Raw genomic sequence first — 20,421 nt, 5'->3', positions numbered from 1 at the left:
GGTCGTCCTGTGTAAATGGCCCATTAAGTGCTACCATAACAAGGTCCGCGCTTAAAGATTAAATCTGCTTCACGACTAATTACAGATGTCTGCAATCAGTTTTTCCCTGTGAGCACAAAAGCTGCAACGATCATCGTAGAAAACAACCGCATCTTTCTTTCTTTCTCCTGACTTTTACAAGTTCTCTTTGCAACTTTCCCACAAGGGAAAAATGCTGCAGCTTTACCCTGAATTGAAAGTGTACAGCATACGATCTGAATGGTGGGGAACCGACATCTGAGTGTGTGTGTGTGTGTGTGTGTGTGTGTGTGTGTGTATATATATATGTATATATATATATATATATATATATATATATCAGACATGCCAGGAGCGCTCAGCTCCTTTCTCAGTATAGTTGGTCAAATTGACAACTCATTAATATTGAATGTGGGAGAGCCTTTGAGCATGGGCTCAGATTTTTTTTTTCCCCCCAGTCGTCTCCACGACAGCACCAATTGAGATTGCCTCCTCCTGATAGGACAGGAACAAACTGAGAGGTTAAAAGCTCCCCCCCTTCCCCACTTTCCTCAGTGTCTTCCTGTCCTGCCAGGAGGCAGGATCTCTGAGAGGAGCTGGTGGAGAAGCCAGCCAGGATTACTTACAGGCGGATCGGAAGGCAGTGGCTCACCCTGTCCTCCCTTCCCAGCCAGACGACTCCCGGGACGCGACATGGGGTGGTAACCCCCGGGCCAGGTTCCTCCCGCGGCGGCCCATGGGGGGTACAAAGCGGGAGCCTCAGTCCCCCTCGTCCTCCCTGCAGAAGTTACAGCGCGGCGCTCCAGGAAGCCCTCCGACGGCGGGGCGCCGCGTCACGTGTCCAGCGCGATGACGTCATCGCATCTGCATCAGGAGCGGAGGGGGCGGGGCTTAGCGCAGGAGCACGAAAATTAAAAAAAAATAAAATAGGAACCTGAGAGAAGCCAGAACAAACCAGCACTACAGGTCGCAGGGTGTCTGCAGCACCGGTATAGTAATAAGTGCTCCAGCCCCAGAGACAGCTGAAACCTCAGCCTCAGCGGCCGTAAGTAGCCAGTGCGGCAAAAAATACAATGCAATTATCCAGTGTATTGTGTATGGAAAACTGCATATTTACCCGCAAAAAATACAATGCAAATATCCAGTGTATTGTGTATGGAAAATTGCATATGTACCCGCAAAAATACAATGCAAATATCCAGTGTATTGTGTATGGAAAATTGCATATTTACCCACAAAAAATGCTTTATTTGTCAGGGGGATATAAAAAGACATCACCCCCAGAACAAAACTCAGAAAATGCGCGGACTGCGGGATAAAACTGCCAGCTACGTACCAGAGGCCTCTATGCAAGGCATGCGTAGCTAGGCTAGTTAAAGAGGAATCTGGAGGACGTTAGGAAGCTGGTGAAAGAAGAGGTAGATCAGCCCTAACGTCACAGCTGGCGCCGCCAGCGAAACGCCAGAAAAGGGCGTATGTTCCTGACGAGCCTTCCGACTCAGAGTTCCATCGGTCGGAGGAACAGGCGGCCGAGAAGTCCTCAGATTAGGAGGACTACAAAAAAAATACTTATTCCATCCGGACGACTTAATGGAATTGATTAAGTCAGTCAGGGCTACCCTAAAAATGGAAGAGCCCAGAGAACCACGTACCCTACAAGATGAGATATTTGGGGGACTAGGGGAGAGGCGCAAGCATACCTTCCCTGTCCACAAGAATATCACCAAAATAATCCAAAAAGAGTGGAGGACGCCGCACAGTTAAAAGATCCCATGGATCGCAAAGCTGAGGGCCTTCTAAAATCATGGGAGGCAGCGGCAAACAGACTTAGGCCAGGGATCGCAGCCACTTGTGTGGCGCGAACTCTGGGGGTACGGCTAGAACAGCTACAGCTACACCTAACCAATAAGACGCCGAGGGAACAGATCCTAAATTCCCTTCCGGTCCTGCGTATGGCAACAAATTTCCTAGCGGACGCCGCGGCCGAAACTGTCAAACTCTCGGCGACAGCTACAGCCCGGTCTAACTCAGCCAGAAGAGTGTTATGGCAGAGGAAGGAATATCCTCTTTTACCCCCACCAGGGGTAGCCAAATCAGAGACCCTGACGCCATCCCCGTAGGGGCAAGGCTGGAGGGCTTTGTGGATCAAGAGGCCGCGATTTCCGAAGGCCCATGGATCCCAAAGATCTTACAGCAGGAATACCGGATAGAACTGGTGTCCCTCCCCAGAAGAAAATTCATTATCACGGGAGGCTCCAAACAGTTACACCTACTAAGGCAAACCGTTGGGGACCTGCAACAACTAAATGCAATATCCCCCGTACCGCAAAACGAGGAGACCCAGGGCCATTATTCCAGGCTCTTCCTAGTAAGGAAACCCTGTGGGAAACAGCGGATGATAGTGAACCTGTCGTAGAATTCCTTTGCGGAATCACGGCTTACTCAATTTGGAATGTTTACAGCCCTCCATATTAATTCTGAATTGATAATGCGCATAAGAAGTTCCCACACTGACACGAGGTTCAGCATGCATAGCTTCCTCAATTCTAACTTTAATGATCGGCGTGTAGCCTATTTTAAGAGTTTAACAAATCCGCCCATCTGGGCAGGTCAAAGATTACATGCATACAACGTATTGTTTAATTATTGGATAATCATCTTGCAATTCTTCCATCCTCCGGTCATCTGTGATTGGCCATCAGGTGGTGGATGAAATGAGTGGGTTGTCTTGGAGCCACGTGGGGTTCCTTCGATATGATTGGATGTTACATCATGAACTATAAATTGCACAAACCTCCCATGTTATTTGCATACGTTTCCAGTAAAATTGCTTGGGTAATTTCTGCGGTCGTCCATGTCTGATTCCTAGTTCCGTATTAGTGCATGCAGCTGGACAGTCAAATATATTTATACATGTTGGTTACGGGCTAAATTCCATCTTTGTCAGCAGAGTTATGAAAAACAGATACTTTCATATGTAGGAAGTACTTATTGCACAACTGTCATGAACTATATTTGTAGCAAGACAGAAGTATGTATACAGAATGTTAAATTGATAACTGTCTGCTGCCAAGGCCCACCGATCCAAAATATAGGAATACTGGCCTTCCACCACACTGAACACCTGCATCAGATACAGAAAATTCAAGATGGAGTCCATCTCCTCAACGATAAAGTTGATTCCCAAAGGAGCCTACAGGGCATCCATCGATTTAAAGGATGCTTATTTCCACGTACCGATCCACGAGGGGTCCCGGAAATACCTAAGGCTCGCAGTGGATATGGGCGAAGGAATAGAGCACCATCAATTCAGATGCCTGCCCTTCGGGATCTCCTCAGCACCCAGAATCTTCACCAAAATTATGGCGGAGGTAGCCGCCTACCTGAGGAAGAAGTCGGTCCAAATAATAGCAGAGTCCAGAGAACTCCTAACGGAAACACCTGAGGATAGTGCTAGAACTTCTCCAATCCTTGGGACGGATCATAAACTGGGAAAAATCCAGCCTAGATCCCGACAAACAGAAAACGTTTCTGGGTATAACGCTCGACTCAGAATCGCAATGCTCCTGCCTAACCGAGGAGAGAATACAAAAAATCCGACTGCTAGTCAAAACCTTTTTACGGAGACAATTATGCACAATTCGGGAAGCCAGGTCTCTCCTGGGAAGCTTGACTTCAGGCATTCCAGGAGTGGCATGGGCCCAGGCTCACACCAGAGCCCTGCAAGCCTCAGTCCTATCCACGTGGGACAAAAAGCGGTCCTCTCTAGGGACAAGAATGTACATTCCAAGCGCGGCGAAAACATGCCTGCGTTGGTGGGCATCCCCAGAGAACCTGCGGAGAGAGGTTCATTGGCTACAAAACCCAGCCACTCGCATCACAACGGATGCAAGCGCCTGGGGATGGGGAGCGCACGTGGGGAACCAGTTCTTTCATGGCCCATGACCTCAAAGAACAAAAGAACAGTCCCCAAATCACAGGGAACTACAGGCCGTATGGCAGGTCCTACAGCAGTTAGGGAACTCGCTACGGGACCAGCATATAAAGATACTGTAAGACAATATCACCGCGGTCGCCCATATACGACACCAAGGGGGCACAAGATCTCCCGCTCTGCAAAACATTGCACAGAAAAATTTCCACTGGGCAGAGGGCCGGATCCTCTCGATCACGGCAACCCATTTGAAGGGGACGCTAAACCAAAAGCGGCCTTTCTCAGCAGGAGGCAAATAGACCCAGGAGAATGATCTCTCTCCCTGAAAGCATTCAGAATCCTGATCAATCAGTGGGGGATCCCACAATTGGACCTGTTCGTAACCAGGGAAAAATGCCAAAGTAAGCAATTTCTTCTCCCTCCGGCCAGGAGATCGTCCGACAGCAGTAGACGCCCTAGGCCAAGACTGGGGAGAGGGGCTGGTGTACGCCTTCCCCCCCTATACCGTTGATCCCCAGAGTCTTACAATATTTCAGAACCCAGGTATGCACACTAATCCTGGTGACCTCCTTCTGGACCAAAAGAAGCTGGTTCGGTCTTGTAGCAACTGAGCGTCCAGGACCCAGTCATCTTCCCTACCTGAACAGGTCTTCTATCGCAGGGCCCACTGAGCCATCTGAGCCTAGACAGGCTCCACTTAACAGCATGGCTCTTGAGGAATCCTCACCAAAAGAGAAGGGATTCTCAGACAGAGGAGTAGAAACGTTAATGTCCAGCAGAAAAAAGACTACCCACCTTATCTACCAGAAAGTTGGAGAAGGGTCTCCTCATGGAGACAGGGAAGGGATCGCGGGGATTCTATCCCGGACATCCCTCTAATCTTAGAGTTCTTGCAGAGGGGCCTAGAGACGGGCCTCTCTCCAAGCACCCTGAAGTTCCAGGTCACAGCCCTTAGCGCCATATGTGACACAAAGTTCTCAGACAACAGATGGGTCAACAGGTTCCTAGCAGCAGCAACTAGATTACGGCCTGGGCCCATAAATCTTTTTCCAGGCTGGAACCTTAACTGGGCCCTAGGGGCCATGACAACGGTACCATTCGAGCCGATCGAAGCACTACCCATAAAAATGCTTACTATTAAGACCATTTTCTTAGTAGCCATCACCTCCGCAAGACGGGCTAGCGAGCCAAAAGTAGTATCACATTTTCATAGGTCCCAGGACATAATAATCCCCTCAAATTTTAGTAAACCTAAAAGCGAGGAAGAAAAAACCCTCAACTGCCTGGACGTTAGGAGAGCAGTCCTAGGCTACATAGAGGCGACAAGCCACTGGAGGCGGGACGACAACTTGTTCGTCCAGTTCAGTGGCCCAAATAAAGGGAGCAAAGCAGCAAAAAGCTCCATAGCCAGGTGGATCCACCGGGCCATCATAGAGTCCTATAAGGCCCTCGGGAAGGAAATCCCTTTAGCTCTTAAAGCCCATTCTACAAGGGCAGTAGCATCCTCATGGGCCGAACATAGCTCAGCTTCGGTCGAGCAGATATGCAAAGCCGCAGCCTGAAAGAAACCCCACATGTTTGTTAAACACTATAGGGTAAAAGTGCAGCAGGACGAGGACATGGCCTTCGGCCGCAAAGTCCTCTCGGCAGCAATCCCACCCTAGGGAAACTTTAGTTGGTACGTCTCAATTGGTGCTGTCGTGGAGACGACTGGGGGAAAAAATGGATTATACCTACCTGATAATCGGGTTTCCAGTAGTCTCCACGACAGCACCCGTACCTTCCCTCCCTAAATTGATAGAAAAGAAACTATATAATATAAAAAAACATATATATATATATATATATATATATATATATATATATATATAATATAATTTTATTAAAAAAAAATAATAAAAAAAAAAATTAAATTTTAAGTTGAGCTCCTACCCCGGCAATTCGTTAGAATCCACTGAGGAAAGTGGGGAAGGGGGGAGCTTTTAACCTCTCAGTTTGTTCCTGTCCTATCAGGAGGAGGCAATCTCAATTGGTGCTGTCGTGGAGACTACTGGAAACCCGATTATCAGGTAGGTATAATCCATTTTTTCCCCCCCCCCACTTTTGAAAAATCCTAACTCTTATTTATCCATCAACATAGTTGTCTGAGGGTTTGTTTTTTGCCGGACAACTTGTATTTTTCAATGGTATTTAACTCCTTCATGCGCTATAGGACGTAGATTTATGTCCTGCAGCATCGGGGTATTTATGAAGGGAGATCGCAGGATGATCTCCCTCCATACCAGGCAGGTGCCAGCTGTTTCTTACAAGCCGATACCTGATCGCAACAGCTCTGATAAGCTACACGGCTCAACGGAGCTGCTAACCCATTGAATGCCGCTGCCAAATCTGACAGCGGCATTTAAATCCCCCGTATGATTTTCCGGGATCCCATATGGCCCCCCGCAAGGAGATCGCAGGGAGCCGTGCGGGTGTCATGGAAGCCGGGGGCCTTTTGAAAAGGCCCCAGGGCCGTCATGGCAGAATACCTATCAAGTTCGCAATATGATATAATGCTATGGCATGACATCATATCGCAGGAGCAATCAAAGCATCGCAAGTTGTCCCCCAGGGGGACTAAAAAAAAGTAAAAACAAGATCAATAAAGTTTTACTAATTATTGAAAAAAAAGTAATAAGTTAAGAAAAAACCCTTTTGCCATATTCAAAATAACAGAATCGAAATAATCAAAAATATATATTTGGTATCGCTGGGTCTGTAAACGTCCAATCTATCAAAGTAAGGCATTATTTACCCTGCACAATGAAATAACGCCACAAGAACGTAAAAAGAAATAACGCCACAAATGCGCTTTTTTTGGTCACCTTGTCCCCAAAAATGCAATGAAAAGCGATCAAAAAGCCGTATGCAGTCCAAAATGGTACGAACGCAAACTACAGGATGTCCTGCAAAAATGTAGCCCTTGCATAAGTATGTAGATGGAAAAATTATAGTTACGTTATCTTTGTTGCAGTTTTTGCTCCGTAGAAACAAGATGCACAGCAAGATGGCAGAATTTCATTTTTTTCCATTTTTCTCCACTTAGAATTTTTTTTTAAGTTTTTCAGTACCTTATATGGTACATTAAATAGGACCATTGAAAAGTGCAACTCGTCCCACAAAAAACAAGCCCTCATACAGCGACGCCGATGGATAAATAAAGGAGTTACGATTTTTTTTAAAAGGGGAAAGGAAAAAAATGAAAATGGAAAAGCAAAAAAAAGCTTGGTCACCAAGGGGTTAATGTACCATATAATGTACTGAAAAACTTTTTAAAAACTCTGAGGGTAGTGAAAAGGGAAAAAAGAGTAATTCCGCCATCATTGGGGAGGGTCTTGTTTCTTCAGTGTACACACTGCAGCAAAAATAACACAATAGGCAATCTTTAAGTCAGCCCTTGGGGCTTTCAGAAGACGCCTGGCTGCCCCGCGATCTCATTGTGGAGGGCCATTCAGGACCCCTGAACTCTGATAGGAGCATTTAAATGCCGCTGTCAGAATTGACGGTGTTTAAAGTGTTAATGCTGCGATCAGCATGAATCCTGATCGCAGCTGTTGCTGACTGGTTTCAACTTTAAGAAACAACTGGCACCAACGTGAGAGAGTGGGATCGACTCCTCCGATACTCCTCCATACCAACCATGAACCTTCATTATGTAACTGTCAAGGGGTTAAATGTTATAGATCTTTTATCTGGCTTTCGGTTTGAATAATCTGTGGCCCTTACAACACTACTCCCCGTTTGGGAGGCATCTTTCACGTCAAGAATGTACATGCTGTTCTGTGTGCTAGTTTTTAATGATTTTAACATCCCCAATTGAGAAATAATGACAGAAAGCCAAACTACACAACCCCTCAGCCAAGTCTGTGTAATCTCAGCCTACACTAGGCAGATTATACCTTGAGCTTTTCTGTTCTACCAACGGCTGGATGCTATCTACTGAGTTCTGTTCTGATGAAAACATTTATCTGAGGTCTCACTACTTACCATCAGCAGCACCAATGTTACAGGATAAAATGCAATGGGTTAGCTTGATCTTGGTTGTCCGTTCCTTGCAGGTCCCTCATATTACTCATTTCCATAGCTCCTCTACATTCCAGTCACTGTTTGATCACTTTTCCTGTTGTAGCATTCTAGAGGTTTGCCAGTATGTAATAAATGTGGCTTCCCTGTTGTTAAACATATAATTATGCCATTTACTGATCCCAGGTGGCTTGCTCAGGGACTCCCCTATTTTATCTCCCCTACTTTCGCCACTAATTGTTACATGGTCTGGATTCATCACAAGGCGTTCCTTGATCTCCTCCCCTGGTCCACTTACGCCCCTGTTGGCTAACCCCCAATTTAAAGCCTTTCGAGCATAGTACATCCCTTGTGTCTCTCCCTACAAATCCTGTCCCTATGTATTCATATTAAAGGATATGCGAGAAAATATTGCACAAAAGTGCAAGAAAAAGTACACCAGCGCTACTTACAGGGATCTGTAAAGGCACAAAGAATCCACCCAGTAGTGATAACTGAAAAAAGGATTCTTTATTAGGACGCACGGGTCCTCCTAGTGCAACGCGTTTCGTCTGAACAGACTTTATCAAGCACAAAAATAGTAATGTATAATGCAAACAAAGGCATAGTATAAAATGCACACCAAGACATCACCTTATATACATGTGTATCAATAGGAACTAATGAAACATGAAAACGAAAGTACCTGCTCATGTTGCCAGCGTGGCGGCCGCCATGTTGGAGGGGGGGTCTAGACCCCCCCTCCAACATGGCGGCCGCCACGCTGGCAACATGAGCAGGTACTTTCGTTTTCATGTTTCATTAGTTCCTATTGATACACATGTATATAAGGTGATGTCTTGGTGTGCATTTTATACTATGCCTTTGTTTGCATTATACATTACTATTTTTGTGCTTGATAAAGTCTGTTCAGACGAAACGCGTTGCACTAGGAGGACCCGTGCGTCCTAATAAAGAATCCTTTTTTCAGTTATCACTACTGGGTGGATTCTTTGTGCCTTTACAGATCCCTGTAAGTAGCGCTGGTGTACTTTTTCTTGCACTTTTGTGCAATATTTTCTCGCTCATCCATAGTGGGTACTATTTGCCAATAGCACCCACCATCATCAGCAGCTCTCCGGACCTAGCCCCCCTGGATTGGCGCAACGAATTTCCACCACCCATCTATATATACACTGGAGTATATATACCATTTCTATAGGACTACTTGGATTTGGAGGTGATAGTGAGGCCATTGCCAGTCCTCACTTATCACCGGGTAAGTCATACACATTTACCGCTTGACCCACCTTTCTTATTTTACCTTATTGGTTTTTCGGCTGAAGCGCCCTCCTAAATTTCCTCTATCTTCATATTAAAGGATATAGTTTTTATAGTATTCTGTGGACTCCTGGGCTGTGGGCTGCATTCCCACGAACGTATATCGGCTCGGTTTTCACGCCGAGCCGATATACGACGTCCTCGTGTGCAGGGGGGGGGAGGATGGAAGAGCCAGGAGCAGGAACTGAGCTCCCGCCCCCTCTCTGCCTCCTCTCCGCTCCTCTGCACTATTTGCAATGAAAGGGGTGGGGCTAAGTTATAAGAATTAGCCCCACCCCCATTCCGCCTCTCCCCATTGCAAATAGTGCAGAGGGGCGGAGAGGGGGCGGGAGCTCAGTTCCTGCTCCTGGCTCTTCCATCCTTCCCCCCCCCTCACCCCCTCCCCCCCCCCGCACATGAGAACGACGTATATCGGCTCGGTGCGAAAACAGAGCCGATATACATTCGTGGGAATGCAGCCTTTAAAAAAAAAAAAGGCGTGAACTTCACAAATCTTACCAGTGGTGGACCCTATGTAGGGCACGGAAGCTGTAGTATATATCAAAATCACAAACATATGCCAGATACATGGTGGTATAATATGTTAGACTGAAAAAAAGACAATGTCCATCTAGTTCAGCCTGTTTCCACCTCCTCCCTTGTTGATCCAGAGAGAGGCAAAAAAAAAAACGAGGCAGAAGCCGATTAAGCAAAAAAAATTCCTCCCCAACTCCATAATGGCAGTCAGAATAAGCTCTGGATCAACCTTTCTAACTCTAAGCCCAAGCAAGCCCCCCTGTTGGTCACCTAATGTCTATATTCTGTAATATCATTGCATTCTAGAAAGACATCTAGTCTCCTCTTAACCTTCTCTATGGATTTTGCCATCACCACATCCTCAGGCAGAGAGTTCCACAGTCTCACTGCTCTTACAGTAAAGAACCCTCTTTTGTGTTGGTAATGAAACCTGCTTTCCTCTAACTGTAGAGGATGCCCTCTTGTTACCGTTGCAGTCCTGGGTATAAACAGATCCTGGGAGAGATCCTTGTATTGTCCCCTCATGTATTTATACATAGTTATTTGATCATCCCTTAACCGCCTTTTTTCCCAGGGTGAATAATCCCAATTTTGATAGTCTCTCTAGGTATTCCAGTCCTTTCTTGCCATTTATTAAGTTAGTTGCTCTTTTTTTGAACTCCCCCAAGCACTGCAACATCCTTCCTGAGCACCGGTGTCCAGAACTGTACACAGTATTCCATGTGAGGCCTGACAAGTGCCTTATATAGTGGGAGGATAATGTTCTTGTCCTTCGCCCCTATACCTCTTTTAATGCACCCCAAGACTTTATTTGCTTTTGCAGCAGCTGACTGGCATTGGTTGCTCCAGTTAATTCTACATTCAACCAGTACCCCAGGTCTTTTTCCATATCACTTTTCCCTAGCAGTACCCCATTTAATGTATATTGATGACATCCGTTTCTCCTGCCCGCCCATGTGCATAACCTTACATTTATCAATATTGAACTTCATTTACCATTTTTCTACCCAAGCTGCCAGCTTATCTAGGCTCATTTATAGCTGTATAAAGTTGTATTAATTAACTTATATAATTTCGTATCATCTGCAAATATCAAAATTTTACTGTGCAGTCTATTTATCAATGACCTGATAGATGTTTTCAACAGAATGGGTCTAATACTGAACTCTGTGGCACCCCACTGGCGACAGTGGCTCAATCACAGTATAATCCATTTATTACAACCCTCTGCTTTCTATCTCCGAGCCACTTCCTTCCCCAGATACACACGTTTGTGCCCTAACCGAGCTGCCTTATTTTATATATCAGCCTATTATGCAGCACGGTGTCAAATGCTTTAGAAAAATCCAGATATACGAAATCAATAGACTCCCCCAGGTCCAGCCTGGAACTTACTTTATTATAGAAGCTGATTAAATTGGTCTGACATGATCGACCCTCATGAGCCCATGCTGTTGAGGAGTTATACCGCTGTTTTCTTTGAGGTATTCCAGGATGAAGTCTCTCAGAAACACCTTGAATATTTTTCCAATTATTGAAGTGAGACTTACCGGCCTGTAGTTACCAGGCTCTCTTCTTGACCACTTTTTGTATACTGGAATCACATTGGCAATGCGCCAATCCAGTAGAATCCGTAAATATAAGAAATAGCAGTCTGTCTATCACGTCACTTAGTTCCCTTAGAACCTTTGGGTGTATTCCATCTGGGCCCGACGATTTGTCAATTTTAATCGGCTCTGCAATACCTCTTGCATTAGGCAGGTGATATTTAGCGGGGGGTTCGTTTAATCCCCCTGCATCTCGTGTGACATTTCTGTTTCCTTCATGAATATACTTCAGAAAAAACTATTTAATAGTTTTGCCTTCTCCCCATCATCTTCTATGATTTCTCCTACATTATGTGTTAAAAGGCCAGTGCTCTCAGTGCAAATTCTTTTACCGTTTATACAATTGAAAAATAGTTCAGGGTTATTTTTGCTCTCTTTGGCGCTCAGTCTCTCTGCCTCCTCCTTAGCAGTTTGATCTTTTCCTTACATAATTAGTTTTTTTCCATGCATGTTTTTAGCGCTTCTTCACTGCCTTCTTGTTTTAATAATTTAAACGCTTTCATTTTTTCGCTTCTTGCCCTCCTTACAGGCTTGTCGAGCCACATTGGTTTCCTTCTACTTGTAGTTTTTTATTTTTAAAGGGTATGAACTGCTCACATGAGGTAATTAGGATGTTTTAAAACTTCTTCCATTTGTTGTCTGTGCTGTTATTTTTGAGGACATTATACCAATTAATATTGCTAAGAGTAATTCTGAGCTTATCAAATTTTGCTTTACTAGAGTTTAGCTTTTTGTCGCTCTCTGATAAGGCTTCCTATTGAATGACAGCTGGAAATTAATTATACTATTTCCCAAGTGTCCCTCAACCTGCACCCCCATGATTCTGTCCGGTTTGTTAGTAAATAAGTCCAGAATGGCCCTCCCTCTAATTGGCTCCCGTACAAGTTGGGTAAGGTAGTTATCTTTAATTGTTTTCAAGAACTTATTGCCCTTGTGATATTCACAGGTTTCGTCTTCCCATATTATATGTGGATAATTGAAGTCTTCCATAACAATTACTTCACTGCAGTTTGACACAATTTATATTTGCCCAATTGATAAGTCTTCTGTTATTTTTGGTGGCCTATAGAAAACCCGCTTTCAGGATTTTGTTGTTTTTCCCTCCCTGTATTTCTACCTACATGAATATCAAATATTACCAAAAGTTTATTTCAATATACATAATGCTTCTTCTTGATGTAGAGATAAAAGATTATGTATGTTGAAATAAACTTTGGTAATTTTTGATATTTGTGTCTGCAATATAATTTTGTAGGAGTTAGTTGCCCCTTTGCTGCCTGTGCTCAGCCCTTTTATCTTCAATTGCTAATCATAGACCACTTCTCCAGGGTATCGCTACATAGCTCAGCCCTACACACACACAATCTAATAGACACTAAGAAACTAGTTTTAAAGGGAACATGTAACCACCATTTTATCTCCTAGCAGCCAGTGAAGTTGGTTTGAGAGGTGAGATGGTGTTGACGGTTTTCCTTTAAGGTGACTATGGCTCACCTTACTGGCCTCCAGTGTAGCTGCACAGGTTGCGTCTGCCCTTTGTATCAAGCCATAAGATAATGGAAGGACAATAGAAACATCTGTCATAAATTATAGTAAATGGGTTGGGCTGTAGGAGGCCACAGCTTCCCAGTTGGCCCCACCCACTTTCCCTCATTAGAAGAACAAAAAGTTGGAAATGATTACACAACTGTTGTATGTGCCATAATTGGAACGCACAGCCTGTAATAAATTTTCCCCAATAATCATTATGTAGCAAAAAAATGTACAATGATTCACTGACCAGGTCAGTTAATTCCTCTTATTGGAGGAGCAGCACTGTCGAGTGTGACCGGCGCCATTTTAACTATAGGGCAAAAAGTGCTCTAACTGTATATGTATCCTCAGGACACATATAGCGTTGAACACGATAAAGGACCCCTTGCATGCATTGAATTTTGTTTAATGTGTGGCAACTCTGTTAGGACACTATTACTTTCTGACTACTAGTGTTGTTGAAGGGACACTAAGAAGCATTTGGGGGGGATAGTGGCAGGATGGGAGGAGTGTGCAGAGAAGACTCATGGCTGAACAAAGTCTTCATGGCGGTCTGGGCCAAGATAGAGAAGAAAAGGGAAAGTGAATGTCCCCAATCAGACAACACCTCACCTGTGGTCCTATTATCATGTGTTATATGAATTATTTAAATGTATACTATAGCTAAGCCTGCTCTGTTATAAAAGTTGTACTGTAGATATGATGCCTCTGAGATGCATATATACAGTGTTTCAAAAGTAAGGAAACACCCCAGTGACGTAACTAAAGTCTCAGGGGTCGGAGTGCAAAAGTTCAGCTCAGGCCCCACCCCCACCAGTACGCATACCTCAATCGTGCTGCCTACAGCTGTGAAACAAATTTACATATGTGATCTAGCCCTTTGGCATAAGCTTTCCGAATATGACTCACTTCCTGGACGACATGAAAATCTGTTTGTAGCCCCTATTGCCACAATCACACAGCCGAGAAAATCACGTGGGATTTGGGCTTTGCGAGATGCACAAATATTGCATGAAGATGAATGGGGCTATACACATAACTGATTTTTTACTGCATTGTGGTGCATGAAAAACATACCAGCATGACCTATCTTTGGGCGTTCCCTCATATTGCATTGCTCATTGTCTTCAATGGGACCGGCAAAGCATTGCATGGAGTGCGATGCAAGGTGTCCCACTGAAAGCAATGGGAAACACTCCATGATCCTCTTCAGCTGCTACAAGCCGCAACAGAGTGTCGTTACTATCCTAAAGTGTTGTGAGGCGTTTTTAACACAAAAACGCCTTGCATTCGCGGGGACATCACACGTTGGTGAGCATGTGCCCAAGTTTAATTGCCCGATATCGAATTTGCTCGTGTGAAATGAGTCTAGGGCTGTGTTCATGGTTTTTTGTTGCATTTTTAAACCACAATTTAAAAAACACATTAAAAAAACTGCGTGCGGTACTCAAAAAGTATGTGCGTTTTTAAGAAACTGCATACACTAATAAAAACCACATGTGGATTTAAACAATACATGCAGTCTTTTTAAAACCACGTGCAGGTTATACCACATGGTCCATATTAATATATACAGCAGATGTATAACATATTCCATCTGTACATATATAATTATATACAGGAGATACCCAGGTTATACCAGCATGGTCCATATCATTATAATTATATATGTACAGCTGGTATAAGTTATACATCTCCTTGTATGTAGTGATATGGAGCATGATGGTATAACTTGGGTACCTCCTGTATATAATTATATATGTACAGCTGGTATAAGTTATACATCTCCTGTATATAGTGACATCGACCATGCTGGTATAACCTGGGTATATGTTGTATATAATCATATATGTACAGCAAGTATGTTATACATCTCCTGTATATAGGGATATGGAGCATGCTTGTATAAGTTTTGTATCTCGTGTATATAATTATATAGGTACAGGTGGTATAAGTTATACATCTCCGTTTATGTAGTGATATGGACTGTGCTGGTATAACCTAGGTATCTCAGAAGTCAGAGCAGTGGCTTTGGCTCCAACCCCTGTATTGTCCTGATGGATCCCGGCTGATCAACTACTGATGACCTATCCCGAAGATACGTCATCAGTAGTATTTTGCATGGAAAACCTGTTTAATTGACAGCAAATGCATATCTTAAATGCTGAGGTGAATAATTGAAAGACCAAATATACGTTATAGAACTTTTCACTTGTCCAGGTATTACATTTTATTTACGGAAAACAGGAAAACCTCTTTAAGACTAGTTTTGCACAGCGACTTTCAGGTTACCCCAATCATTGCATAATGTCAATGTTAACCTATAGAGGAAAAAGTCACAGACGACTTGCAACATCGTCACGCTATTTCATTCCCCCATAGAGAAGCATTGAGTTCTCCATGGATTCCAGTTTCAGAGACCGCCATCAGTTTGGATTCAAATAAATAAAATTTGCTTTTGCAAAAAATGACTAATTGGTTCTTAACGAAGAATCCTTAAGAGCCTTAAAAAATACTGTATTATATATCAAATAAATATACAAAATGAGTGCAAGCTTTACACAGATAACCTCAGAGGCAAATAAATACATCAGCGTTAGTAGAAAGATCTCCTTTATCTGAGTTCATGGAGGTGTCATGTGTTTGCCATTGCTACAGAAGGTTGTTGAGTCTTCCTTCAATCTTCAAAAGTCTTTAAGCAGCATCTTCGGTTCCTGGAAGGGAAAGTAGACAGTAGATGTTACATTTTCATGTACTTGCGTTTCATCATACATCTCATACTTATTAGGATCATCTCTGGGCTCTGGAATACTCTTGCATATCATACAAGAGCAAACACAGAATTTTTAAAAGGGGGGTTTCAAGTAAGTTGGTGGCCAAATTGAAGACCGCAAATGCTATCTCCCATTATACAGACTTTTTGGGAATTTAAGGATGATCAGTTGTCGTAACACCTATTACTAATGAAGATTTGGGATGGTGCAGGGATCCAATTGCTAGGACAACCACTGATCACCAGAATGAGATCCTGAGTCTTCATTTATATGGATAGGTAGATCCTTGAATATAGGATAGTATTGTTCACGAGCCAACCCTTCACTCTACTATTCATGAAGGCGGATTGCTAGCACTAGAAGTTAGTACAAAACAGTACTGCCCCCATATATACAGTAGCGGACAGTAAAACAGACTTTCTTTTCCTTTGCCAGCCAATACTCTATAGCCATCTGTCTTTCTTTTCTTTCACTGGACACTCTTGGCTCTTATCTACCCCAGATACTATGGAGAATTCTTTAAATCCCACTACCCAGCAGACACTATTGCCTATTTTGCTTTCTCTTCTCCCAGCTTGATAATAGGAAAGATAATTCACCCTCCATTCTTTAACGGACATTGGGAATTATAACTTACAAATACAGAACATATCATCGACTACCAGAGAATACGGTTCATATGTATCGAAAGGGACATCATTTTAGACCATGTCCAAATTAAATCTAAGCTCCTCACTTAGGCCGCCTGCAGACGAGCGGGTCGGATCCGGCGGCGAGAATTCTCGCCGCAGGACCCGACCCGAGCGCCTGCAGAGACGAGCGCGTACTCACCCGCGCCCGGCGGCCCCGGCTCTTTCATGTGCCAGCTGCCGGGCAGCAGGCGCAGACCGGAGCCGGCGGCCAGGTGAGTGACGTTCCTGTGCGAGGCTCTGCGAGCCCCGCACAAAAATAGGACATGCTGCGGTTTGTTTGCCGCGGCCAAACCGCGGCCGTCTGCATAGGAGTGCGTATTGTAATGCACTCCTATGCAGGCTTTGAGCGGCGGAAATCCCGCCGCGGGATTTCTGCCCATGTGTAGGCAGCCTTATGTTGCTACAAATTTCTGATGGTATGTGCCTTCTTTGATACATTGTAACAACCAACATACATTACTGCTATTAACTACCACACAGGCTAAAACTCTTACTCTTTGTACACTAGGGTCTTTGTGGAATAAAGAGTTTTTTGACACATTGCTTTCTTTTTAAAAACCCACATTTCATAGATGTCTCTAAGGCTAGTTTTACATCTGCACTAGAACTTCCGTTTGGGGGTTCCGGCGCAGTACCGGCACAAAATACCAGATGAAATAGCACTGCATACCAGTAAAATACCGGCAGCTAGGAGGAAACTGAACAGACATTATTCTAGTCAATGGGGTCCATTCAGTGCTGTTTGTTTCCATCATAGAGCCGCCTGCAGACGGGCGGGTCGGACCCGGCGACGAGAATTCTCGCCGCGGGACCCGACCCGAGTGCCTGCAGGGACCAGCGCGTACTCACCCGCGGCCCCGGCTGTTTGATGTGCTGGCTTGCCGGCAGGTGAGTGACACACAGAAATAGAACATGACGCGGTTTGTTTGTCGCGCGAGTTTTTGCGCGGCCAAACTGCATCCGTCTACATAGGATTGCGTTGTTAATGCAATCCTATGCAGGCTTCCAGCAGCGGAAATCGTGTGCAGGCGCCCTAAGACGGACCTGTTCACCTAGGAGATTCCCCCTTCCTGCTCCCATTAAAAAACGGAACCCCTGATGTAGATGGGAAAGCAGCCTTAGGCCACTAAAGCTCATTCACAACTTTGTCAAGCTGAGTAACAAAAAAAAGATAGTGTTGGATCCAGAAACATGAATGAAACCTGATGGACCACATTAACCATAACCCTACTAACTATAATGGGGTCTGTCAAGTTCTCATTATGCCCTCTGGCATTTTACTAAGCAAAATAGTACACAAATAGCTCAGCAATCTTGTTTGGCATTCTCTGCTAGAGGCTACAAATCGAGCCTTCGAGGCAGATGGGAACATAGCCTGAGCCAAAACTAGGAATGGTGTAAAATATGGTCTTAGGAATACTGATGCAAAATACTGACCAGAATACTGCAGTATGAAAGTGGCTTAAATCCTGCCCAAGCAGGAGGCCATGTCCACTTTTCAGTCCACTTTATAAACTGATGTGCTTAGGATTGACACAAGTGGTGATAAATGTGGGCCTATCTGCTAAATTCACCCACTAGTCATCACTTTTGCCTTTAGGTAATGAAGTTGTTGGAGCTGCCTGATAATTATATTACTAGAACTTTCTCCCTTCTCATAGTAATATAACTCCCACCAGGAATGAGAGCACACTCAGATTTAGGGATGTTGGGTGCAAGTTCTGATATTTGATTTTCTAATATTGCATATTTTATTCATAGTCAAAGCTCTGGGGCGTAAGTATAGAGGGTGCGGAGGGTGCAGTCGCACCTGGGGTCAGGAGCCCTAGGGGGCCCATAAAGGCTCCCTTCCCCATATTGCAAACCAATACTTTCAATTAAGCTTTATAGTTGGGAGCCCAGTTCCAGATTTTGCACTGGGGCCCAGCAGCTTCAAGTCACGCCCCTGTCCAGGCTAATGAATTACCTGCAGAGTCCTGTAAAGCATTCGATATCATCTCTGCAATATGCCCCAACAGGACGCATGGCCATTGTTCTCCAGAATGGGGTCATCCTCTTTGCCCTCACTGCTGTTTTGGGACAGTCATTATGTAGAGGAGCAGCTTCTACCTGAGGAGACAATAAGTAATATATAAAGCATCTATATTTCACTACACGCAACCATTAAAGGCATGATGATATGACTTAAGTAGTAAGTCACTGGCTGTGATTATTAAGTACACGTAGAAATTCCATGCCTGGTTATTATGCGTACTTTTAATAGTTTACTCCAATTCAGTCTGGTTTCAAACATGCAGTGTTTGTGGCATTTTTAAATGTGCGTTTTTTTCTGTGCTAATTTTTGGCTGCGAAATGCTACATTCAAGTCTACAGTGAAATATTAACCCTTTCCAATACAATTTGTATCCTGGTTTTCCTAGTGGGCTTACTCTTTTTCTGCCGTTATACAACGGCGCTATCTTCTGGCTAAAGCCAGTACTGCATGAGGTGACACGTTGGATAGGCTCCGACAGCAAAGAGGCTGGCAATATACAATAAGAGAACCCCAAACGGACGTCTTCTAACATCGAAGCTGTACAGCCTTAAATCATAATGTCTTAAGACGTCAGACAGTGGATTGGAGAGGGTTAAATACACTACAAAGGATGCTTCATTCTTTGCTGTATATTATTTGCTACGGTACGTTTTCCTCTATACTCTGGGCATAGAGGGTTTTTTTTGCATTTTTCAATTAAGCCTCTTTATAGGACATAAAAAATGGCAAAAAAAAATGTGTACGACAAAAGTAACAAATTAAGAAAGGCAATGAAAAAAAACTTGAAATTCATAGTATTTTTTCCAGCAAAAAAAATATGATGAATGAAATGTTGTGTGTGAAGTAGACCTTAAAAGCACATGTCGAACCTTGGGATGTCCTACAAGGTCCAGCTGCAGTTTCCCCGAAAAGGAATGTGGCGTGACAATATGTACATTCCAGACTACTTAGGCTCACCTGGAGTACCAACAAGGCACAAAGCACAAGGCAAGCTGTCCACTTCCCAAGCTGTCCTCTCATGGTGACTCTGAAAAGCCCAATGCTCCTCTGTAGAAGCATCTTGTTTCCTGCACTGTGACTTTATAGACAAAGACTGGGAGAGATTGCATCATTTATTTCCTAAAAGGCCAAAGTGCAATCGTTACACTTAATAAGTTAATGACTATCGATACACTTTAGTGACGCGGTTAGCATTACGCAATATCCTCTGGAATTTGTTGGTGTCATGGTCATCTAATCCTCGTTCTGCTGCCTTCTGGATGCTATAACTATACAGGTTTAAGGTGCACTTGGAAAGATATTTCACCCTAGATACTTGGGATTTAGCTGTAAATAATAACCATGATCTTAAAAGGACTATATTAGTTTAGCATTCACAAACAGAAAGGTAGTTATAGCTAGTGATGTGCTTAAGGGGTTGTCCGAGTTCTAAGGTCTCAGTACAATTCCTTCCCCATTGAGTAACAACCAACTGTCATATACTCACCTCAACCCGCTCCCACTGTGTCCTGCAATGGTGCTCAGATCCCTACTCAGGTCTCTGTTTACAGCTGCAGTCCTGTCTGGTTTATGGGACATCACAGGGGCTGCAGACAATAACAGAGGTCCGTGATCGATCGCTGAGCTCTCTTATTGTCTGGTTCCATCCAGGTTTTTACTTTTGGTTTTATTACTTTAAAAAAATTGAAAAACGTAAAAAAATGTCCTTTTCATTGATGATAGTGAATAGTTCTGTTTTGGGGATTTTAAAATTCTTTATATTGAGGTTAACAATAACAATAAATAACAATAAAATAAATATTGAGGTTAACAATAATTAAGTAACAATAACAATGGAAGTAATTTGTATCATACCATAACCATTGTAAAGATGAAACTCAAAAAACAATGGCGCAAATTTTTTAAATTTATTTATTTCAATTTTTTGTAC

General features: G+C 43.7%; 1 protein-coding gene across 1 annotated transcript; it reads right to left on the bottom strand.

Moving 5' to 3' along the window:
- Positions 1-15,211: 15,211 nt before the first annotated feature.
- Positions 15,212-19,553, bottom strand: LEAP2 (liver enriched antimicrobial peptide 2). Its single transcript, XM_066589820.1, has 3 exons — positions 19,449-19,553; positions 18,423-18,565; positions 15,212-15,704 (listed from the first exon to the last, which is right to left on the bottom strand). The coding sequence occupies exons 1-3, from the start codon at positions 19,548-19,550 to the stop codon at positions 15,668-15,670; spliced, it is 282 nt and encodes a 93-aa protein (XP_066445917.1). The 5' UTR covers positions 19,551-19,553; the 3' UTR covers positions 15,212-15,667.
- Positions 19,554-20,421: the final 868 nt, after the last annotated feature.

This window comes from Eleutherodactylus coqui, chromosome 2 (genome assembly GCF_035609145.1).
Source record: "Eleutherodactylus coqui strain aEleCoq1 chromosome 2, aEleCoq1.hap1, whole genome shotgun sequence".
Taxonomy (NCBI): domain Eukaryota; kingdom Metazoa; phylum Chordata; class Amphibia; order Anura; family Eleutherodactylidae; genus Eleutherodactylus; species Eleutherodactylus coqui.
This window is presented reverse-complemented; position numbering and strand designations above follow the sequence as displayed.